Source organism: Spermophilus citellus, assembly GCF_964194105.1.
Source record: "Spermophilus citellus genome assembly, chromosome: X".
Lineage (NCBI taxonomy): Eukaryota > Metazoa > Chordata > Mammalia > Rodentia > Sciuridae > Spermophilus > Spermophilus citellus.
Window position 1 is genome coordinate 48,803,348 of NC_138190.1, and position 23,796 is coordinate 48,827,143.

The following is a 23,796-nucleotide window of genomic DNA, read 5'->3' on the forward strand; positions in this document are numbered from 1 at the left end:
TCTAATTTAAAAAGAAATTACACATTATGGAACACTTGGAAAATACTGAAATGTAAAAGGAAATTAAAGTCACATTTAGAATCTGTTAACCAAAAATAACTACAGTTAATATTTTAATATATTCCCCTAATCATTTTCAATCAATTTACTTTTTACATAGTTATGCAAAGGGAGGAGGGGAAGCATAGAAGTTCAGTGAATTAAACAAAGGGTAATGAATGGAAGGGATGGAGATAGGATTAGAAAAGATAGTGGAATGAATCTAACATAATTTTCCTATGTACATGTAGAAATACACCACAGTGAATCTCACTATCATAGTGTACATACATAAGAATGGGGTCCTAATTAGAATAAGATATATTCCATGCTCATATAAATATATCAAAATGGATTCAACCATCATGTAAAACTAAAAAGAATCAATAAAAAAATACTTACATGGATGATTACAAAGATGAACTCATTGATGGTAATAGCCTCTCAAATTACTTAATGGCATTTATTATTTTTTTAGAAAATAATAACTTGTATTTCCTTTCTATTCATCAGGCTATCAAAATATCTACTTTAAAGCCTATGCTAAATTTCTACTGAGGAGAGCCCTGACATAAGTTATAATTTTTTTCATATTATTTTGCATCCAAATGGGTCAAAATCAATTATATAAGAATATTCCACTGAAACCTTCTGATAAGACATAAAAGCCATTTAGGAGAGATAAGATAGCAGTTTAGTCTAATTTAAAACTTGCAGTATTATGCAATAAAATATACCATGCTTCTTAAGCATTTTACATATTCAAATTTACATAAAAGAGATTTAGCAAGAAAATAAACTATGATTGATAGTGCCCCAAGAAATTTAATGGTATAATAGATTTAATTATACATTATTTATGCTTCAAAGAATTTATTATCAAAACTTCAGTTGGAAAAGTGGTGATGTAAGTTTACACACATTACTGAAGAATAAGAAGAATAGAGAATTCCAGTTGAAAAGCTGTTTTTGAACATAAAGTTTCCTCTTGATTTCCATATACATTATGCATTAAATGGAATCATCATAAGAGATATTCATAACATTTATGCAAGAGTATCAAATCTTTGAAAACAATCTATGGCAGCCCTAGTTTGATGAAGTAGATGATGTTCTTTTTAAACACAATCTCTCAATTGGCACTGTATCATTTTGGAATTGAATTCAGAACCTAAGTCTCACCGTTGTCTGGATCTTCTTCATCTCTTGGGAATACATCATTTTACGATTTAATCAAAGTTTATATGTAATATCTCCAGTTATCCAATACAGCCCCAATTTATTCAAATTCCTTATAGTCCAATGTGTCAAACATATCTCCATGCAGCATTGAAAATATAAGCCAACAAATCTCAATGTTAAGAGGATTGTATCCTCTGGCAATGTCCAATTGTGTTAAGATATCTCTTTAATACATCAGCATCATTTTGCCAATCTTTCAATGTACAGTAGTAAAATACATACAGCACCTATTGAGTTTCACTAGAAAACACAGGTCCTAAGGCAGCCCTTTCATAGCCACATAGGCAGTCACCACTACTGGTTCAAGGATGCTCAGGGTACCCATGGTGAAGAGTTTGTTGACCTGCAACATTCATGTCCTGTATTTCCTCTGAAATCGTAGTATTATTAAGGTGACATAATTATCCAAATCGATCTACATATTCAAAGAAATTCTTACAAAAATCTCAATGACATTTTCTTGCAGAAATAGAAAAAAACAATTTTGAAATGCACATGAAATTTGAGAGAACCTCAAATACCCAAAACAATCTTGAAAAAGATAAACAAATATGAAGGATTCAAATTTCCTGATTTCCAAATATGCTAGTAAGTTACAGAAATCAAAACAGTATGATGTTAGCTATAGGGACAGTTTTATACACCAATGGAATAGAATACAGAGAAAACTATGTATATATAGGGTCAATTCATTTTTTATCAAAGTTCCAAGACCATTAAATAGGTCAAAGTTAACAATTTCAACAAATAGGTCTGAAAAAACTGCATGTCTATTTTCATAATATTGATATCTCAGCCATATACTATATATAAAAATAACTCAAAATTGATTGACAGCAGACCAAAGAGCTAAAACTATAAAATTTTTAAGAATTTATAGGGGAAATTCTCCATGACACTGTATTTTGCAATTCTTCCTTGAATATAAGACCAAAAGTACAGGGATCAAAAAGAAAAATAGATAAACTGGATTTTATCAAATTTAAAATTTTTTACATATCGAAGAATGTAAATTTTTACATATCAAGAGAATAAAATGAGCTAGCCACAGTGGCAACACACATCTCATCCCAGGGACTTGGGAGGCTGAGGTAGGAATATCTTAAGTTCAAAGCCAGCCTTAGCAACTTAGCGAGACCCTAGGCAATTTAGAAAGACCCTGTCTCAAAATAAAAATAAAGGGCTGGGGATGTGGCTTAGTAGTTAAGCATGCCTGGGTTTAATCCCTGGTACCAAAATCTAAAGAGAGAGAGACAGAGAGAGAGAGAGAGAGAGAGAGAGAGAGAGAGAGAGAGAGAGACTGACTCATAGAAGGATAAAAATGCTTACAGAGCATATATCTGATGAGGGATTACTTCCAGTACACATAAAAAAAAACTCCTGCAACTTTAAAAAACAACACAATAAAAAACAATCCATTTTGAATTGTGCAAATAATATACATACACATTTCTTCAAATATAATAATAAGATAGATAACAAGCACATGAAAAGATGCTAAACCTTGTTAGTCATCAGGAAAAGGCAAATTAAGATCAAAATGATACTGTGTGTTACACTAACAGGGATAATTATAACTAAAACAATGCAAAATAACTATTGTTGGTGACAACACAGAGAAATGGGGACCATCCAAAACTACTGGTGGGAATTTAAAATGGTTCAGCCACACTGGAAAACATTTTAGTCATTCCTAAATCAGTTAAACATAAAATTACTATATGATCTAGTAATTCTACAGTTAAAAACAGGTCTTACAAAATGATATGTTAATTATTATAGCAACAATATTTACAGTAGCCAAAAGTTAAAAACAATCCAAATGTCTACCTACTGTGTGAATCAAGAAACTCTGGTATTTCCAAATGATGCATTATTATTTTTAGTTATACATAACATCAGAATACATTTTGACATAATCATAGAAACATGGAAAATAATTTCTCTGAGTCCCCAGCACTTCCCCTCCTTCTACTCCAACTATTCCTCTCCCTATACCCTATTGATCTTTGTGTTATTTTTATAGCTTTTAAAAAATTAGCGTATTGAATATAATAAGCCTGTTCTAAAAAGTCAAAGGTCAAAAGTTTCTGTGATATGTAGAAGCAAATCGAAAATAAAGTGAGAGGGCAAAAAGGAATGAAAGAGAAAGGAAAAAAAGGGAGAAAGGAATTTCATCAAAATAGAGAAATGGTCAAAAGATTAGATGAAGGGGACTGAGGAGGAGGAGGAAGGAAGGGAAAGAACAATGGAATGAATCTGACTGAACTTTCGTATGTACATCTGTGAATATACCACAGGGAATCCCAACCTCAAATATATTAAAATGATGTATCAATACTTGGCTATAAATGTGAACAAAGTATTGATATATGCTGCAACATTGATGAACACTAAAACAATTATGCTAAACAAAATAATCCAGAAACAAAAGACCACATACTTCATGATTCAATTTATATGAAATATACAGAGTTGGTAAATCCATAGACAGAAATGGATTTCTGGTTGCCAGAGGCTGTGGGAAGGAGGAATGGGAAATGACAACTTAATTGGTGAGCTGTGGAGGGACAGAATTTCTCATACACTGCTATTGAGGAAGTCAAATGGTAAAGCCAGTTTGACAACAACTTGGCAGTTTCTAAGAAGCTAAAAATTTGGGAGGCAAATCAAGATATTAGCTAAGCTCTTATTCCAGTAATTATCTTTGATGAAATAACAATATAAACAGCTATATATACACCAACCTACCTTCACAAGAGCTAAGGGAGCCAGGTGAGAGAAAATAGTGCCTGTTTTTAATATGATAAGAAAAGAAACATTGAAGAAGGCACGAAAGAAAGAGTAACCTGCATCACTTCTCCCCCAACTTCAAGCAGTGTGTAGAGAGACACCTCCTACTTGGGGAAAAGAAGAGAAATTGGGTGCCAACCTTAGAATTGAAATCCAGTACCATGCCCACCAGAATGAAATCCACTGCCAGACAGAGACCTATAAACGTTTACCTCAGACGAATAACCACACACTGGGCTGCTGGAATTGTGTTATCCGGGTGGCCAAGGGAGATGGAAAAGCAAGACTATCCACTGGGGAGTTATGAAAGTTACTACATAACTTTTTCCTGGAGCTCAGTGCAAAGCATGCCATGGTGAAACTTGACACTAAAACTCCTATACTCATGCCAGAGCTCAAAGATGAAGCTTCTAGACCTGCACCAGCATCAGGTAGAGATGCAGGCTTGGAGCCATCCCGAGCCTCATGCCCTATATTGAGACTTTATAAATCCTTGAAGCTATAAGCCTCAGCATCAAACAGCTTAGCATCAACCTTGGTGGACAAGAAACTATGTCAAATACCAGTCCTCCAAACTTGGGTAACACAGCTACTCCCTAACCAGTACTCAAAGACAGTACCTCTAGACCTGCTCTGGTACTAGGCAGAAACATAAAACCCAATGGGATAGACTTATGTTATAGCCTACATTGCTGAGAGCTGTGGCATGGACCTGGATATACTCCTGAGACTGTGCAGGTCCTTATAGTTATGAATCACAGGTGCTAACAATTTCATTGTAAGCCATTGTGCCCAAGGGACTGTTTTTACAAACACTATTCCAACATTGGGCAGCATAGTGTAGATCAAAACTCCATTAAATGGGGATTGGAAAAGGGCAGGAAGCAAAGCATTTAGCCTTGGAACTCAGGGATGGGCTGATGAAAATGGGATGCATTCTAAAGCCCCTATCCTCAGGCCAGTCTGCACAGAGCCATAGGAACAGTCCTGATGACAGGCAGAGAAACATAGCTGCAATCTATCAGTCTTCTATTCCAGCCAGCACCACCTGTGGTGAGTTTCATCATTCAAGAACCATGAGTCCACCTCAACAGTAAGCAGACACAGAAGACACAGAGAGCTTAAAAATGTATCCTGTTGGCATAGTTATATTAGATAAAATAGATTTTAAATCAAAATCAGTTGGTGTACTTATATTAGATAAAACAGATTTTAAATCAAAATTAGTAAGAAGAAAAAAGGAAGGTCACTATAAAAATGATTAAGTGGTAAACTCAGCAAGGGGAATCAAAAATTCTGAATAACCACATGATCATCTCAATAGACATGGAAAGGGAGTTTGATAAAATTACATACTGCTTAAACAAAATACTCTGTATGACTTACTTATTGTAGAAGTATACGTCAACATAATAAACATCATATGTAAAAACAGAAACTAACATCATAGTGGATAGTGAAAAAGCTGAAAGTTTGCTACCTAACATAAAGAACAAGACAAGGAGGCACACTTTCACTACTTTTATTTGACATAGTAATGAATATCCTAACCAGAGCAATTAGGCAAGAAAAAGAAATAATGGATATTCAAAAACAGGTAAGAGGAAGTCAAATTCTCACTGTTTACAGATGGTAATATGTTATATGCAGAAAAACCCAGATATTCCACCCCAAAATACTAGAACTAATACATGAATTCAGCAGATTCACAGGATAAAATTTCAATATACAAAAATAAGTAGTGTTTTTATACACCAATAGCAATTATCTGAAATAGAAATTAGGAAAGCGATTCCATTTATGACAACTATACAAGGAAGAAAATACCTCAGAATAAATTTAAAGAAGTGAAAATCTCTATAATGAAAATTATAAAGCATTGATGAAAGAAACTGAAGAGAATAAATAAATGGAAATACATCCCATGTCCATTAACTGAAATCAACAATATTGTTAAGATGTCCACACCACTCATTTGATAGAATGCAATTCCTATCAATATTCAAAGATGTTTTTCACAAAATTAGAAAAAGCCCTAAATTTTTATGTAAACACAAAACACCAGTATGTTCAAAGCATTCTCGAGCAAAAAGAACAAAAGAGGAAGTATTATACTATGTGACTTCAAAATACATTCCAAAGTCATAGTAATTAAAATAGCATAGCTTTAATATAAAACAAACACATATAATGATGGAAAAGAATGGAGAAATGGATCAATGAACGCTGAGTTATAGGTAGATAAGAGTAAGAAATTCTGTTCTGCTATTACAAAGTGGGGTAAAATTAGATAATGGTAATGTAGTATATATTTCAACAAGCTAGAAGAAAGGATTTTCAAAGCTTTCTCCATAAAGGATTAATATTTGAAGAGATTGATATATTTAACCAGATATAAACATTATTCAATATGAACATGTATTGAAATAGTATATTACATCATTAATATATACAATTTTATGTTCATATATTATATACCAATATATATATGTATTATATATATACACACAAATATACATAAATTTTGTTCATATATAATCTTCATTTATATAATTATAAAAATAGAAATAAAATTTTAGTGCCCAAAACTCCACTGCTCTGATTGATAAAAGTAGAACTACTCTTCTGACCATGTTAAATTACCTGGGGAAGGCTTGTGACCAAAAATGCCATTGAAGAAAGCAGGCATACGAATGCTGCCACCAATATCAGAACCCACACCAATTACTGAACACGCAGCTGCCAGGGTGCATCCCTCACCACCTATAAAGAAATGAAAAAAAAAAAAACAGATTTCATCTTTTCAATTAAAGAAATAAGCTAGGTTACTATTTTCACAGGATATATTTTTAAGCTCTCTGTGTTGTCAGATTAAAAGTGTGTCACTTGTAGACAGAATATATATTCAGATCATGACTTTAATCCATTCTGCCAATCTATAATTTCGAAGAGATTAAAATACTTAAATTTAAAATACTCAAAAGAAGAAACTTACTTTTGACATTGTTACATTTTTAGTCTTATAGCTTTTCTGTCCTTCAATTACTCCACTACTACCTTCCATTGTATTTAGTTGATATTTTGTAATATTATGTTTTTCTTGTTATTTCCTTTTATGTATATTATATAGACATTTTCTTTGTAGGTTCCATGAGAATCACATAAACATTTAAAGTTATAAGAGTTTATTTTAAATTTATACCAATTAATTTCAATTGTTTGCAAAACTCTATTCATTTACAGCTCCTTCCCACTGCTTTATGCAAACTATTTTTATTTATTGTGTAACCCATTAACATGAATTTATAATTTTGGTGCATTTTTCTTTAAAGTTTATATATATTAAAAAACTTGTTGCCAATCAAATTAAACTAATATTGATTTTTACATTTGTCCATGTATTCACATTTATCAGAAAATTTATATTTTCATATGTGTTTGCAGTACTCTCTAGCATCCTTTAATTTCATATTAAAGGTCTTCTTTTATAATTTCTTATAGAAGACATCTAGTAATAACAAACTCCCTCAGGGTTTGTTTGCCTGTGAATTGTCTCAATTTTTCCCTCATTTTTGAAGAAAATTTTCCCAGACATAGAATTCTCAGTTTACAGTTTCTTTTTTTTCTTTCAGCACATCTATAATATCATCCCACTGCCTTCTTTTCTCCATATTTCTGCTTGGAAATCTCAGAATAATTTTATTGAGAAGCCCCTTGAATAAAATAAGTCACTTTTCTCATTTTATTTTCATGATACTTTCTTTGTCATTGCTTTTCAATACATTATTTTTTAGATGATGGGATTTTAATTGTAATCTTATTGCATCTGTATAGTGCTTTGGGTATTATGGTCATTTTGACAATATTATTTTTTTCCTATCAAAGACCATGAGAGTTCTCTCCATCTTCTAAGGTCTTCTTCAATTTCTTTCCTTAGTGTTCTGCAGTTTTTATTGTAGAGGTCTTTCACCTCTTTGTTAAATTGATTCTCAAGTATTTTTTAGGCCATTGTGAATGGGGTAGTTTTCCTAATCTCTCTTTCAGAGGATTCATCACTAATGTATAGAAATGCATTTTATTTATGAGTATTGATTTTATATTCTGCTATTTTGCTGAATTCATTTATTCTAGAAGTTTTCTGGTGGAGTTTTTTGGATCCTCTAAGTATAAAATTATGTCATTAGCAAATAATAATGGTTTGAGTTCTTCTTGCTTTTCAACACTTTGATTATGTGTTTTAGTGAAGTTCTATCTGGACTTATTCTACTTTTAGTTAACAGAAATTCCTGAATTTGCATTTGCTTTACTCCATTGTAGGAAAATTTTGGCCACTATTTGTTCAATAATTTTCTGTCCTTTTCCTTCTCAATTTATGGCTCCTCTAATGCATATATTGGTCCATTTCATGGTTTTCCATGAATCTCTTAGTCTATGTTTACTTTTTTCATTCTTTTTGCTCCTTAGACTCAATGATTTCAAATGAACTATCCTCAAGCTAACATATTTTATTCTGCTTGTTTGTTCTATTAAACTTTCTGTTAGTCAACTTTCCATTGTGACAAAATGCCTGAGGTAATAAACATTTAAGGAAGAAAAATTTGTTTTGGCTCAGTTTCAGAGGATTCTGTCAATAGTTGGGTGGCTCTGTTGTGTTGGGCCCAAAATGAGGTAGTACATCAAAATGGGAATATGTGGCAGAGGAGGTGCTTATTTCATGGAAGCCAATAAGTAAAAATAGACAGAGAAAGTGGCCAGGATCCCAATATCCCCTTCAATGAAATATCTCCAATGACCTTGGTCCCACTTCTTAAAGGTTCCAATATCTCCCAACAGATACATGGGCCATGGCTCAAGCCTTTAACATATGAGTTTTAGGGGGACATTTTAGATCAAAACTACAGAAAACTCCTGTTATAAAATTTTCAGTTATTGTATTTTTGAATTCCAGAATTTTAGCCCACTTCCTTTCAGAAATATTATTTTTATTCATATACTTAATTGGTCCACATAATTTTTCTGATTCATATAATTTAGATTTTTGCCAATGTCTTCCTTTTGTTTTGTAGAACCCTTAAGACAGATGTTTTTTGTTGTATAAGTACAATGCCTGTGTTCATCGATGGTTTATATCATTCATATCCTTTATTTGAATGGATCACATTTTCTATGTGTATGCTTGTGTTTTGTTATTGCTATTGTTGTCATTGTTGTTTCTGTTGAATCTGGACATTTGTAAAAACAGCCATATCTCACAGTCTTTGTAGACTGTTTCTATGTCAGAGGAACCTTTATTTATTAGCAGTACAGGTTCTTAGCCTTGAAACTAGCCTGAAATGAAAACATAAAGTCCTTTAAGGTCTTTTCTGAGAATGAGTATTATCTGGGTCTCTGGGTTTGTGTTTTTTTCTTCAATTTCCTTCATAAAGGACTGCTTTTAAATATCTTAATGTCCTAAAGAATCTTATCTCAATTCAGTTTTTTCTTGGGTCCTTACATGTTCAATTGTATTCCTGTATACATAAATTCTTTCCCCAGGTGTCTGTGGGTCTGGGTACACTGGCAACATTGAAGAGTAGTGCCCATCTTTGCAGCTTTCACTGACATGAAATCCAAGCTACACTGATATTCTCCACTCAAGCTCCAAGTTAAAGAAAACAGAAACTAGTTCTTCACATAGCCCTCAGGCAATTTAAAATATTGAAAGTAAGTTCTGTTTTGTTTCCTCTATATCCAGGGAGGGAATTGGGAATTAGGCTTTTGTTTTCCTGACAATCACACTATATCAGAGATAGGGTAGATCATTGTTAAGCAAGTATTTAGTGAGTTTTCCTACCACTTTGAATATGGATTTTTTTCTTGATTATGTGTTTTCATGGTGGCTGTGTTTTTTTTTTAAAGAGAGAGTAAGAGAGAGAGGGAGAGAGAGAGAGAGAGAATTTTAACATTTATTTTTTAGTTTTTGGCGGACACAACATCTTTGTTCGTATGTGGTGCTGAGGATCGAACCCGGGCCGCACGCATGCCAGGCGAGTGCGCTACCGCTTGAGCCACATCCCCAGCCCATGGCTGTGTTTTTTTCACTATTTTTCAGAACACTTGCACGTCAATTAGCTATCACTACATGTTCTTTTTAATGATTTCATAAGTGTAATAAAGGACCCATAGCTTTCCAATCTGATATACTGCTGAAAAAACACTCTCACAATTTTTGATAAGTTGCATTTTCATTATCATTTAGTTTGAAATATTTTTAAATCTCTCTTATGACTTCTTCTTTAATCCATTTATTATTTTGAAGTATGCTATTCAATTTCCATATACTCTGAGTATTTTCTAGCTATCTTCCTGTAATTGATTTCTAATTTAATTTCATTGTGGTTTGAGACCGTATAGTAATATTTCCATTCTTTAAAATTTAAGGCTGGGGCTGGGGCTCAGTGGTAGAGCACTCACCTGGAACACGTGAGGTACTGGATTCAATCTCAGCACCACATAAAATAAAATAAAATAAAGGTATTGTGTCCATCTACAACTAAAAAATGCATATTTTAAAAAATTTGTTTAAGAATACCTCATGGCCCAGAACATAGCCTATCTTGATGAATGATTTCCTATGAACTTCAGAATGAGTTTTCTACAGTTCTAGAATGAAGTGTTTTATAAATGTCAATTAGATTCAGTTGTTGATGCTGTTTAAATTATGTCCTTACTAATTTTCTATTAATAAGACCTTCCAATTACTGATAGAGCTATTGTTGTCTATGGTGTTTATTTAGGTCTTCCCTGTTGTCTTTTGGTTTCACAAAATCCTCTTAAGTAACACCTATGATGCACATTTATTCCAGTTTATTTCTCTGAAGTACAAGACCCCTATTTATATGGCAGTGAGGTATTTGAGGGAAGAAACAAGATATACTCTATAAACATATGTTTAGATTTTAGTCATTTAGTTAGGTTCTTCCTCTGGCCTGAGACCCTAACAACATTCGCTTCTCACATTTGTTTTGTTTTCCCACTTATATGGGAGAAGAAGCTAGAGGGGACTAGACATGAGTATTTCTTTTCCCCAATTTGTCACTTATCTCTGGCAATACCACAGTCTGTTTGGTTCTAATAAAATAGTCTCTCAGTGGGCATTCCTTGTTAGAAGAATGAGAAAACTTTGGAAGTATTTCAAAGAGGGTACTCCCCCCTACCCCTACCACAAATATGAGGGAATTTTTCTCTAATCTTCACTGTAAGAACATGTTAGAGTTCCTGGAGTTAAAACTCATGAAAGTGTGGGACTTGTAAGACTGCATCCACCTGGAAATTTAAACCCTCAAACTTCACACTGAACCTCAGCAAGCCGTCAATTGTAGTTTAAGTGTTCCCTATTCTGTGCATCCTTTGTTTTACACTTTCTAGGCTTTTACTTTACTAAGTTTTGGTAATCTCTCTATGCTTGACTTTCTCCTCAATTTGAGGGAAGCACTATGCCCTATGACTTTAGTGTTCTTGCCAACATAAAAATGTTGTCAATATTCCGATTGTTCCAGTTTTTCTTACCATATGGATGGAAGTAATAACTTTCAAGTTCTTTGTATGCCATGATTGAAACCTGTAGTCACAATGTTTTTAGTCATCACAATAATTTACAGGAAAGTTTTTATTATTATGGCAAATTTACAGTCTGAGGAAACTGAATCCTGAGCATCTACTTTATGTGACCAAGATCAGATAACAAAGAAATTTCAAAAATCAGTTTGACTTTAGCAACCAAAACCTTCAACACCTTATATTAGTAACCCACATACACAGGCTTGATGTTGTATATTCTAGTATTCATTATACTCTTGTTTTCTTTTTACATAACTTGTAGCTCATTCTGATTTGCCTTTAATGGATACTTATCTTCTCACCTTCAAATTACTGAAGTTGACTAATCCTCTGTCATAGGCCCTGATTATTTTCCATCAATATATGGATTTTGTATAAATTTTTAAATTTACAGATAAGATACTTATCATAATTATGCTTATAATTTATAAATAATTATTAATAGTCCATATCTTTACTCTGACTCATAAAAAATGTTCAATTGGCCACCTGATACCTTCACTGTATGTCTTAAAAACATTCTAATCATAATATGTCCAAAATGTCACTCCTAAATCATGCTAAACACCTGTGTTTCCCCTATCCAATTTCCTCATTCTAAATATATCCTGTTGCTATCACTCAAGTCAGAAGTCTTGAGTTATTTTTCATTATTATTTTTACTTTTATATCCACATATTCATATTTAATCTATGAGTAGATCATATATATCTACCTCTGAAATGTCTCTTGCATACCATCTGCTTTCTTCATCTTGAGGAGCACTAGTTGAATCCACTCTCAATTACCTCTTGTGCTACCAAAATAGACTTCCCACTTCTCTATTTACTATTTTCTTTGCTTCTCTACATAGTCTACATTAATCTACCTTTCCTATTTCACTTCTAGCTCCTCTGTTTTAATGAACTATACTGGCTTTCTTTATGTTCACTCTAAGCATTAAGCCACTTAGAGACATTTGTACTTTCTGTTACCTCTACTTACATTGTTCCTTGGCTCACCTACTTCTTCTCCTAATGAGTCACCAAATCTCTCTAATCAAATGAGTTTAAACATAAATATTAATTCCTCAGAGAGGTTTTCTATGAACACATCTTCTATATTCACAGTTTCTCTTACAAAGTAATTAATACTCAATATTCTTACACTATTTTATCACCTTTGTCTCCATAAGGAATAGGCAATTAGCTAAAGCATCTACATTAACTCATATTCTCTTCTTTTTCCCATCATACATAAATACACACACACACATACACACACACACACACACACACACACACGAAGTAACAATATGAATGTTCATTGTCACAATGGTCTTCAATGATCTGTTTCATAGTCACATTTCACAACTTTCTTTACCATAAATACTGACCATTACTTTCTCAAAGTTTTGTGCAATATTGTATCTACTCCTCATAAGGATCCTTAACTAATATATCTAACTCACCAGAACTTCCACCTACAATATGCTGTAAATCATATGGGTTGTTGGATCGGCCATAGATCTTGTTACTGGATTCATACCACATGCACAATTCACTACAGTTGGTTATGCCAATGGGAATGGCACCTGCTTTCTTCAGTAATGCTACCACAGTGGCATCTGTTTTTGAAATAGCATCACGACGGTTCACAAGGCCAGAAGAATTGGGCATTCCTATAACATTCATAGAAAAGAAAGTTTAAAAGAGTGACTGCTTGTTGAGAATCCTCAAAAAACTAACCTGGCTGCTGTATAAGGTAATTTTCTTAGTACTGAAATGTGGTATGACATTTTGAAAAGTACACAGGTTTTGGAGTCAGGACAGTTCAAATTTGAACTCTATACCAAACCAACTTTTCAAACTGTGGATAAGTCACTTAACTTCTCTAACTTTTAGTTTGTATGAAGATTAAATGAGAGAATAAATGTCCAAACATTTAATAAATAAAAGTGGAATATAAATTTCACCATCTAACAACCCAAACAGGTAAGTCCATTTATTGCTCACCTTAGAGATGAATATATTTAGAGAAGTAGAATGATTGCATCAAGATCATGCAGAAACATAAGACAGATATCAGGAAAGAATCAAGGTATACAGGAAATTTGGTATAAAATAGAAGTGGAGTCAGGCTGGTGGCTTTAATCCCATTTATCCTGGCGGCTGAGACAGGAGGATTCCAAGTTCAAGGCCAGCCTCAGCAATTTAGCAAGGCCTTAAGCAAATTAGTTAGACACTGCCTCAGAACAAAAAAACAAAAAGGACTGGGAATATGCACAGTAGTAAAGCACCTCTGGTGCTTTAATAATAAAAGTAAATAGAAATGGTGCTGAGATCAATAAGGAAATAATAACATTAATGGTTATGCTAGCTTTTAATATGAAAATATATCCATATATTATACCATAAACAAAACAGAATATAGAAATACTAACCACTTAAGTGTGGAAAAATAAAGCTTAAAGATTTATAACACATAAGTTGCAGATCAAAAATGATTGATTCCTCTCACCTATATAAAAAAAAAGTTTAACCTAAATATAAAGATAAGGAGAAAACAGAAAATCTCAAACTAGGAACATTTTATAAGAAAACTGCCAAGTACTCTTCAAAAAAATGTCATTAAGTACAGAGGAAAAAAATGAAAAAAAAGTTTCAAAATAAAGAACAAGAGACCTAGCACATGGATTCAATTTGTGATAGTATTATAGAGAAAGAGAAAGAAAACTATGACAAACATTATAGAAACAATAAGTGAATTTGCAATATTAATTGCAGATTGGATAATAATATTCTTTCAATGTAAAAGGTTCTGAATTTGATAACTATACTGTAACTATCTAGGAGTGCCTTCTTTTTATTAAGAAATACAATGATGTGTTTTAAAGTAAATATGTGCAATATTAAAGTTAATATGTGCAATATATCCTTTTTTAAAAGAGTGAGAGAGTGAGAGAGAGAGAGAGAGAGAGAGAGAGAGAGAGAGAGAGAGAGAGAGAGAGAGATTTTTAATATTTATTTTTCAGTTTTCGGCGGACACAACATCTTTGTTTGTATGTGGTGCTGAGGATAGAACCCGGGCTGCATGCATGACAAGCGAGCGCACTACCGCTTGAGCCACATCCCCAGCCCCAATAATATATCCTTAAATGGTTCATAAAATAGGGAGCAGAAGAGAAGAAAGGACAGAAGGAGTGTGATAGAAAAATAGAGAGATGGGAGAGGAAGAGGAAAAGGAAGAAAGGAAAAGGAAATGAGAGAATAAGAGGAGACAAAGAGAAATTAAAGACGCAAAAGTGTTAATAATCAGTGACTATAAATAAAGGGTACATTTGAGTTGTTTGTGCTATTCTTGTAACATTTGCACATGTTTGAAATTATTCACCTACAAAAACTTTAACTTTAAAACAAATTTGTTCAAGATCACACAGCAAAAAAGAGAGAACTGAGATTTAATTATGGATCCAAAGACTTTAACCTCTATATTTCTACTGTACTCTCATTAAATTACCATTGAAGTAAAGATTACAGTTTTAGGATAATGCTTTAACTTCTTTATTTACTTTAATTTTTAAGAATATACTTGAACATGCCTGTTCTTTGTGTCCTTGCTGTACCTGTCAATTAGTTCAGCATTTCTATTGTAATTAAACAAATCCTGATTTTACTGGATATGTTCAATTTAGTCATAATATATAATCCCTTTAAGATGTTGCTAGCTTTATTTTTTTAAATATATTTTTGCTGAGGAATTATTTACACCAATATTCAGGGGGATAATTTGTATACAATTTTCTTTTAATGTGATGTCTTCCTTCTGGTTTGTTATAAGGCTGACACTGGCCTCAAGTAATTAGTTATGAAGGTGTTTCCTCCTCCTATTTTATAGAAGAGTTTTTGAAGGATTAGTATTATTTCTTTTTAAATTTTTAATTATAATTTGTTATGTATGACAGCAAAATGCATTACAATTCATATTACACATATAAAACACAACTTATCGTGTCTCTGGTTGTATACAAAGTATACATTCGTGTCTTCATACATGTACTTACGGTAATGATGTCATCTCATTCCACCAACATTTCTAACCCCATGCCCCCTCCCTTGCCCTTCCACCCTTTTGACGTATCTAGAGTTCACTTAATCTTCCCATACACCCCCTCTCAACCCCACTATGAATCAGCTTCCTTATATCAGAGAAAAATATTCGGCATTCAGTTTATGGGAATTGACTTACTTCGCTTAGCATGATATTCTCCAATTCCATGCAGTTACCTGCAGATGTCATGATTTTATTCTCTGTTATTTCTGAGTAATATCCCATTGTGTGTATATACACATTTTCTTTATCCATTCATTTACTGAAGGCCATCTAGGTTGATTCCACAGTTTAGGTATTATGAATTGTGCTGCTATAAACATTGATGTGGCTGTGTCCCTGTAGTATGCTGTTTTTAAGTCTTTGGGTATAGACCAAAGAGTGAGATAGCTGGGTCAAAAGGTGGATCCATTCCCAGTTTTTCCAGGAATCTCCATACTGCTTTCCATATTGGTTGCACCAACATGCAGTCCCATCAGCAATGTATGAGTGTGCCTTTTTCCCCACATCCTCACCACTACTTACTGTCATTTGTATTCTTAATAGCTGCCATTCTGACTGGAGTGAGATGAAATCTTAGTTTTGTCTTGCATTACTCTAATTGTTAGAGATGTTGAACATTTTTCATATATTTATTGATTGATTGTGTGTACTCTTCTGAGAAGTGACTGTTCAGTTCTTTGGCCCATTTGTGAGGTTGTTTGTTTGTTTGTTTTTGGTGTTTGGCTTTTTGAGTTCTTTATATACTGATGTGCAAATGGTAAAAATTTGCTCCCAAGCTGTAGGCTCTCTATTCACCTGATTGTTTCTTTTGCTGAGAAGAAGCTTTTTAGTTTGAATTCATCTAATTTATTGATTATTGATTTTAATTTTTGTGCTATAGGGGTCTTATTAAGGAAGTAGGGGCCCAATCCAATATGATGGAGATTTGAGCCTAGTTTTTCTTGTATTAGATGCAGAGTCTCTGGTTTAATTCCTAGGTCCTTGATCCACTTTGAGTTGAGTTTTGTGCATGGTGAGAGAGAGGGTTTAATTTCATTCTGTTGCACATGGAGCTCCAGTTTTTCTAGCATCATTTGTTGAAGAGGCTATCTTTCTCAAATGTATATTTTTGGCACCTTTGTCTAATATAAGATAACTGTAATTATGTGGGTTAGTCTCTGTGCCCTCTATTCTGTCTGTTTTGGTGTTAATATTATGCTGTTTTTGTTACTATTGCTCTGTAGTATGGTTTGAAGTCTGATATAGTGATGCCACCTTCTTCACACTTCTTGCTAAGCACTGTTTTAGCTATGCTGGGTTTCTAATTTCTCCAGATGAATTTCATGACTGATTTTTCTATTTCTATGAGTAATGTCATTGTGATTTTGATTGGAATTGCATTAAATCTGTATACTGCTTTTGGTAGTATGGTCATTTTGATAATATTAATTCTGCCTATTCAAGAGCAAGGTAGATCTTTCCATCTTCTAAGGTCTTCTTGATTTCTTTCTTTAGGGTTCTGTAGTTGTCATTGTACAGATCTTTCACCTCTTTCATTACGTCAATTCCCAAGTTTTTTAGGTTGTTGTAAATGGGGTACTCTTCCTCATTTCCTTCTCAGAAGCTTTGTCACTAATATACATATTTGAGTTATGGGTGTTGATTTTATATCCTGTTACTTTGCTGAATTCATTTATGAGTTCTAAAAGTTTTCTGGTGGAGCTTTGTGGGTCTTCTAGATATAGAATCATATTGTCAGCAAATAGTGCTAATTTAAGTTCTTCTTTTCCTGTACATATCCCTTTAATTTCTTTTCTATGTCTAATTGCTCTGGCTAGTGTTTCAAGAACTATGTTAAATAGAAGTGGTGAAAGAGGGCGTCCCTGTCTTGTTTCAGTTTTTATAGGGACTGCCTTTAATATTTCTCCATTTTGAATAATGTTGGCCTGAGGCTTAGTGTAGATAGCTTTTATGATGTTGAAATATGTTCCTGTTATCCCTATTTTCCTAGTGTTTTGAAAATGAAGGGGCGCTGTATTTTGTCAAATGCTCTTTCTGCATCTATTGAGATGATCATATTATTCTTATCTTTAAGTCTATTGATGTGATGAATTACATTTATTGATTTCTGTATGTTGAACCAACCTTGCATCCCTGGGATGAATCCCACTTGATCATGGTTCACGATCTTTTTGATATGTTTTTTGTATTCAATTTGCCAGAATTTTATTGAGAATTTTTGTATCTATGTTCATTAGAGATATTGGTCTGAAGTTTTCTTTCTTTGATGTGTCTTTGCCTGGTTTTGGAATCAGGTTGATATTGGTCTCATAGAATGAGTTTGGAAGTGCTCCTTCTTTTTCTATTTCCTGAAATAAATAAAGGTCTTGTAGAATTCTGCTATATATATCTGGTCCTGGGCTTTTCTTGGTTGATAGGCATCTGATGGTGTCTTCTATTTCATTGCTTGAAATTGATCTGTTTAAATTGTATATATCATCCTGTTTCAATTTGGGTGAATCATATGACTCTAGAAATTTTTCAATGACTTCAATATTGTCTATTTTATTGGAATACACGGTTTCAAAATAATTTCTAATTATGTTCTGTATTTCTGTAGTGTCTACTGTGAAATTTCCTTTTTTGTCATGTTAGTCATTTGAGTTTTCTCTCTCCTCTTTCTTAGCATGGCTAAGGGTTTGTCAATTTTATCTATTTTTTTCAAAGAACCAACATTTTCTTTTGTCACTTTTTTCAATTATTTCTTTTCTTTCAATTTCATTGATTTCAGCTCTGATTTTAATTATTTCCTGCCATCTACTATTCTTGATGTTGATTTGTTCTTCTTTTTCTAGGGCTTTGAGATGTAATGTGTAGTCACTTATTTGTTGACTTTTTCTTCATATCCTTCATAGTGTCCCAGAGATTTTTGATATGTTGTATCTGTGTTCTCATTCACCTCTAAAATTTTTTAATCTCCTCCTTGATGTCTTTCGCAACCATTATTCATTCAGTAGCATATTATTTAGTCTCTAAGTGTTGGAATAGCTTTTATTTTTTATTTTATCATTTATTATTCCATTTTGATCTGATAGAATGCAGGGTAATATCTCTACATTTTTACATTTGCTAAGAGTTGCTTTGTAGAATAATATACAATCTATTTTAGAGAAGAATTCATGTGCTGCTGAGGAGAAAGTATATTCATTCATTGAAGGATGAAATATTCTATATATGTCAGTTAAGTCTAAGTTATTGATTGTATTATTAAGTTCTATAGTTTCTTTGTTTAGATTTTGTATGGAAGAACTATTCAGTGGTGAAAGAGGTGTGTTAATACATCCCAGAATTATTGTATTGTCTATTTGACTCTTGAACCTGAGAAGGGTTTGTTTGATGAACATAGATGTTCCATTGTTTAGGGCATATAAATTTATTATTATTATGTCTTGTTGATGAATGGTTCCTTTAAGCAGTATGAAATAACCTTTATCCTTTTTAATTAACTTTGGCTTGAAGTCTACTTTATTTGTTATGAGGTTGGAAACTCCTTGTTGCTTCTGCAGTCCATATGAGTGTTATGATTTTTCTCAACCTTTCACCTTCAATCTCTGGATATCATTTCCTATGAGATGAGTCTCTTGAAGGCAGAATATTTTTGGATCTTTTTTTTAAATCCAACCTGCCAGTCTATGTCTTTTGATTGTCAATGGTCCCACTTGGGTACCAGGTAGTCCTGCATGGGTGAGTAGTTGGGAGATCTATTCTGATGCTGAGGCCTGGAGCCCTGGATGGACAAGGTGACCGTGATTCCTGAACGGGAGCAGGAATATAGTTCGCAGTGAAGCAGTATTCTCACTACTTCAGTCTGTAGTCACAGAGCAACATAGAAAGCTGCCTCCTTCTTGCCCGCCATTTTGGATTGGTATTATTTCTTAATTAAATATTTGACCAAAGCCATCAGTGAATTCATTACAACCTGGGTTATTCATTGTGTAGAGATGTTAATTTACTATGAATTTCCTTACCTGCTATAGCCTAATCATATTTTCCCTTTGCGTTGGAGTCATTTTTCTTTATTTGTGTCTTTCTGGAAATCTGTTTCACTTAAATTGTCTAATTTGTTCCAATGAAGTTTTCATTATATTATCTTATAACTGCTTTAACAGCTTTAGAAACTATAGTCATGCCATCTGTTTCCTTCCTATTTTATAATATATTTTTCTCTCTTTTATTATCACATTAGTAGACGTTTGTCAGAATTGTTGATCATTCCCATTCCTCATAGAAATAGAAAAAGCAGTCATGAAATTCATCTGGAAAAATAAGGGACCCAGAATAGCTAAAGCAGTCTTTATCGGGAAGAGTGAAGCAGGTGACATCAGTATACCAGACCTTAAACTATACTACAGAGCAATAGTAACAAAAACAGCCTGGTATTGGCACCAAAACAGACTGGTAGACCAATATTACAGAGTAGAGGACACAGAGATCCCACATAATTACAGTTATCTTATATTAGACAATGGTGCCAAAAACATAAATTGGAGAAAAGATAGACTCTTCAACAAATGGTGCTAGGAAAACTGGAAATCCATATGCAACAAAATGAAATTAAACCCCTATCTCTCTCCATGCAAAAAACTAAACTCAAAATGGATCAAGGACTTAGGGATAAAACCAGAGACCCTGCTTCTAATAGAAGAAAAAGTAGGCCTAATCTCCATCATGTGGGGTTAGGCCCCAACTTCCTTAATAAGATTCCTTTGGTGCAAGAATTAAAATCAACAATCAATAAATGGAATGGACTCAAACTAAAAAGTTTCTTGTCAGCAAAAGAAACAATCTGTGAGGTGAATAGAGAGTCTACATCTTGGGAGCAAATACATCAGGTAGAGAACTAATCTCTAGGGTACATAAAGAACTCAAAAAGCTAAGTACCAAGAAAATAAATAACCCAATCAATAAATGGGCCAAGGCCCTGAACAGACACTTCTCAGAAGATGATATACAGTCAATCACAAATATATGAAAAAAATGTTCATCATCACTCGTAATTAGAGAAATGCAAATCAAAACCCCTCTAAGATTTCATCTCACTGAGGTCAGAATGGCAGCTATTATGAACAAATAGTGTTGGCGAGGATGTGGGGAAAAGGTACACTCATACACTGCTGGTGGGACTGCAAATTGGTGCAGTCAATATGGAAAGCAGTATGGATATTTCTTGGAAAATTTGGAATGGAACCACCATTTGACCCAGCTATCCCTCTCCTCGGTCTATACCCAAAGGACTTAAAAACAGCATACCTCAGAGATACAGCCACATCAATATTTATATCAGCACAATTCACAATAGCTAAACTGTGTAACCAACCTAGATGGCCCTTCCTCAGGGTTCCTTTGACAGGAACCAGCTTAGATGCCCTTCCTTTGAACCAACCTAGATGCCCTTCAGTAGATGAATGGAGAAAAAATATGTGGCATATATACACATTATTAGTCAGCAATAAAAGAGGTTAAAATGATGGCATTTGCAGGTCAATGGACAGCGTTGGAGAAGATAATGGAGGGAGCATTGGAAGAATGGACTAACTCCAAATAGGGCACAGGGGTTGGAGGGGATGGGAGGGTATATGGGGTTAGTAATGATGGTGGAATGTGATGATCATTATTATCCAAAGTGCATGTATAAAAACAGAAATTGGTGTGAATATAACTGTGTATACAACCAGAAATATGAAAAATTGTGCTCTATGTGTAATAAGAATTGTAATGCATTTGCTGTCATATATAAATTTTTAAAAAAAGAATTGTTGATCATTCCAAAGAATCAAAATTTTAGTTCATTGATTTTACCTACTGTTTTAGTGTTTTTATCTCATTGATTTACACTCTAAACTTCTCATTCCTTCCTTCTTAGTCTAGGTTAAGTTTTTTTTTTTCATTTGATAGTTCACTAAGTTGGAAACTTATCTATTTGAAATATTTTTTTTCTTCTCGAATATACTCAAAGCCATAAATTTACCTTTATATACTCTTTTAGCTCATTCCATACATTTTTTTACATTGTTATTTTGTTTACATTCAGTTCAAAGTTCCCCTGGTAATTTATTACTTTGGCCCATATATTTTTTAAAAGTATGATGGTACATCCACAAGACATTAATTTTAAAAATCCTATCACTAAATCACACAAAGAACACTGAAGTAAAAGGAAGGGAACCAGGTGTGGAAAGGAGAGGATGGGGAAATACTGGGAAATGAAGTACTAGTTATGATCCATGCTTTTATAATTATGTCATAGTATATTCTAATGTCACATAGATCTAAAAATAACCAATAAAAATGTCATGTTAAAAAATAAATGAATATATGATCAAAATTCTGAAAAAAGATAATATTCACTTTAACATTTATATTACACTAAGTAGATTTTAAAAATAAATTAGTCTTACATTTAATCAATACAATAATACAGGAGAACATCACTCTGTTGTGAGTCCTAATTAGTATTGAACACAGTGGCCTCTTATGCCATATAGGTATAAGGATGACTATTATAGGATGACCCATTTCACTTCTCTGCGGAATTTGGTGAATATTTTATCTCATTTCAAAACTGAAGAGAAATTTTAGTCCTCCACTTTGATGTTGTCCTTTTCATTTTATCTGTTCAGAAAATGTATGCCACTTCTGAGTTTAACTCTTGTAGTCAAAAAAAATTACAAAGGATAATACCTTGTAGTTGGAAAGCTTCCTTTACTGTCAAAGGAACCCCAAGGAAGGGCCATTTCTTTTCCAGGGTGGATTCATCTTCCAGTTTCTCTGAAAGCCTTTGATCAACAGCATGAGCCTCCTTTTTGGCTGCCTCAAATCTAATAAGAAATTAAACAGCACAAATGCAAACTACATAAATTAAACAACTACCCAATTTTATTAAAAGAGGAGATATAAACATAATATAACTAATATACTTGCCAAAAGACTTACAAAGTGAGCATTTAATCCAGTGATTCTCCTTTTAAGAATCCATCATAAGAACAGTGATCTAACATACTATCAAGGATCACTGTGGAAAGCTGATTCGTACAACATTATTTTTATTAAAAATTAAGAAACCTGTCATCAAACAAATTATGATAGATATCCATTATAGACAACTGCACAGTTGCTTGAAGTTTTCATTACTCTGGAAATTCTCATTATGCAATATGACTGAATTTAAATGAAGAGATCACAGCGTGATATTTTTAACAAAATCTCAAACACATGAAAAATGTACATATATATATAAACAAAATAAAACATTAAGAGTGAATAACAACTCCTTTGGTGCAAAGATTATGGGTGAGTTCTTGCGTTTTACAAATTTTCTAGAATATATACAATTCACAGCAGAAGGAAATATAATAAATCAATATGTCCAAAAGAACACAATTTGAATGTATGTACTAATATGAACACCAAAGTATGTAATTACAATGGAACTTCTCAATGTTTCAACTACTAACTCTTTAAAAGAGAAATTCAAAATTGTCTAAATAGCATGTCATATGAATGTAAAATATTTAAAGAAAATTAAAGGTATATAAATAAGAAAATAAGTCAAATATTCTCTGTTTGCTTATGCCAGAAGATTTTACCAGAAGACTTCTACAGCTGATAAGAAAATTCAGACAAGCAGCAGGATATAATATACATAAATCAACAGTTTTTCTATACTCCACTAACAAATATGCTGAGAAAGAAATCAGGAAAACTATCCCATTCACAATTGCCTCAAATAATACTTAGTAATAAATCTCACCAAGGAGATGAAAAATCTATACAATTAAAACTACATAAAACTGAAGGAATTAATCAAAGATCTTAGAAGATGAGAAGAGCTCCCATGTTCTTGTGTAAGCAAAATTAATATAGTTTAAATGACTATTATGGTTTGGATGTGAGGTGTCCCTCAAAAGTTCAATTCAAAAAGGTTCAGAGGAGAAATAATTGGGTTTTGAGAGTTTTAGCCCAATCAGTGAATTAATACCCTGATACGGATTA

The 23,796-nt window shown here is 33.1% G+C and overlaps 1 protein-coding gene across 1 annotated transcript in view; it reads right to left on the bottom strand.

Annotated features, from left to right (window-relative positions):
- FAAH2 (fatty acid amide hydrolase 2) overlaps nucleotides 1–23,796 on the bottom strand; it is a 144,504-nt gene that overhangs the window by 109,562 nt on the left and 11,146 nt on the right. Inside the window, exons 3-5 of the mRNA XM_081278130.1 lie at nucleotides 22,486–22,622; nucleotides 13,124–13,333; nucleotides 6,718–6,837 (exon numbers count right to left, since the gene is read on the bottom strand). Of these exons, the coding sequence (XP_081134256.1) occupies nucleotides 6,718–6,837; nucleotides 13,124–13,333; nucleotides 22,486–22,622 (467 nt within the window). The remainder of the gene's footprint in view (nucleotides 1–6,717; nucleotides 6,838–13,123; nucleotides 13,334–22,485; nucleotides 22,623–23,796) is intronic.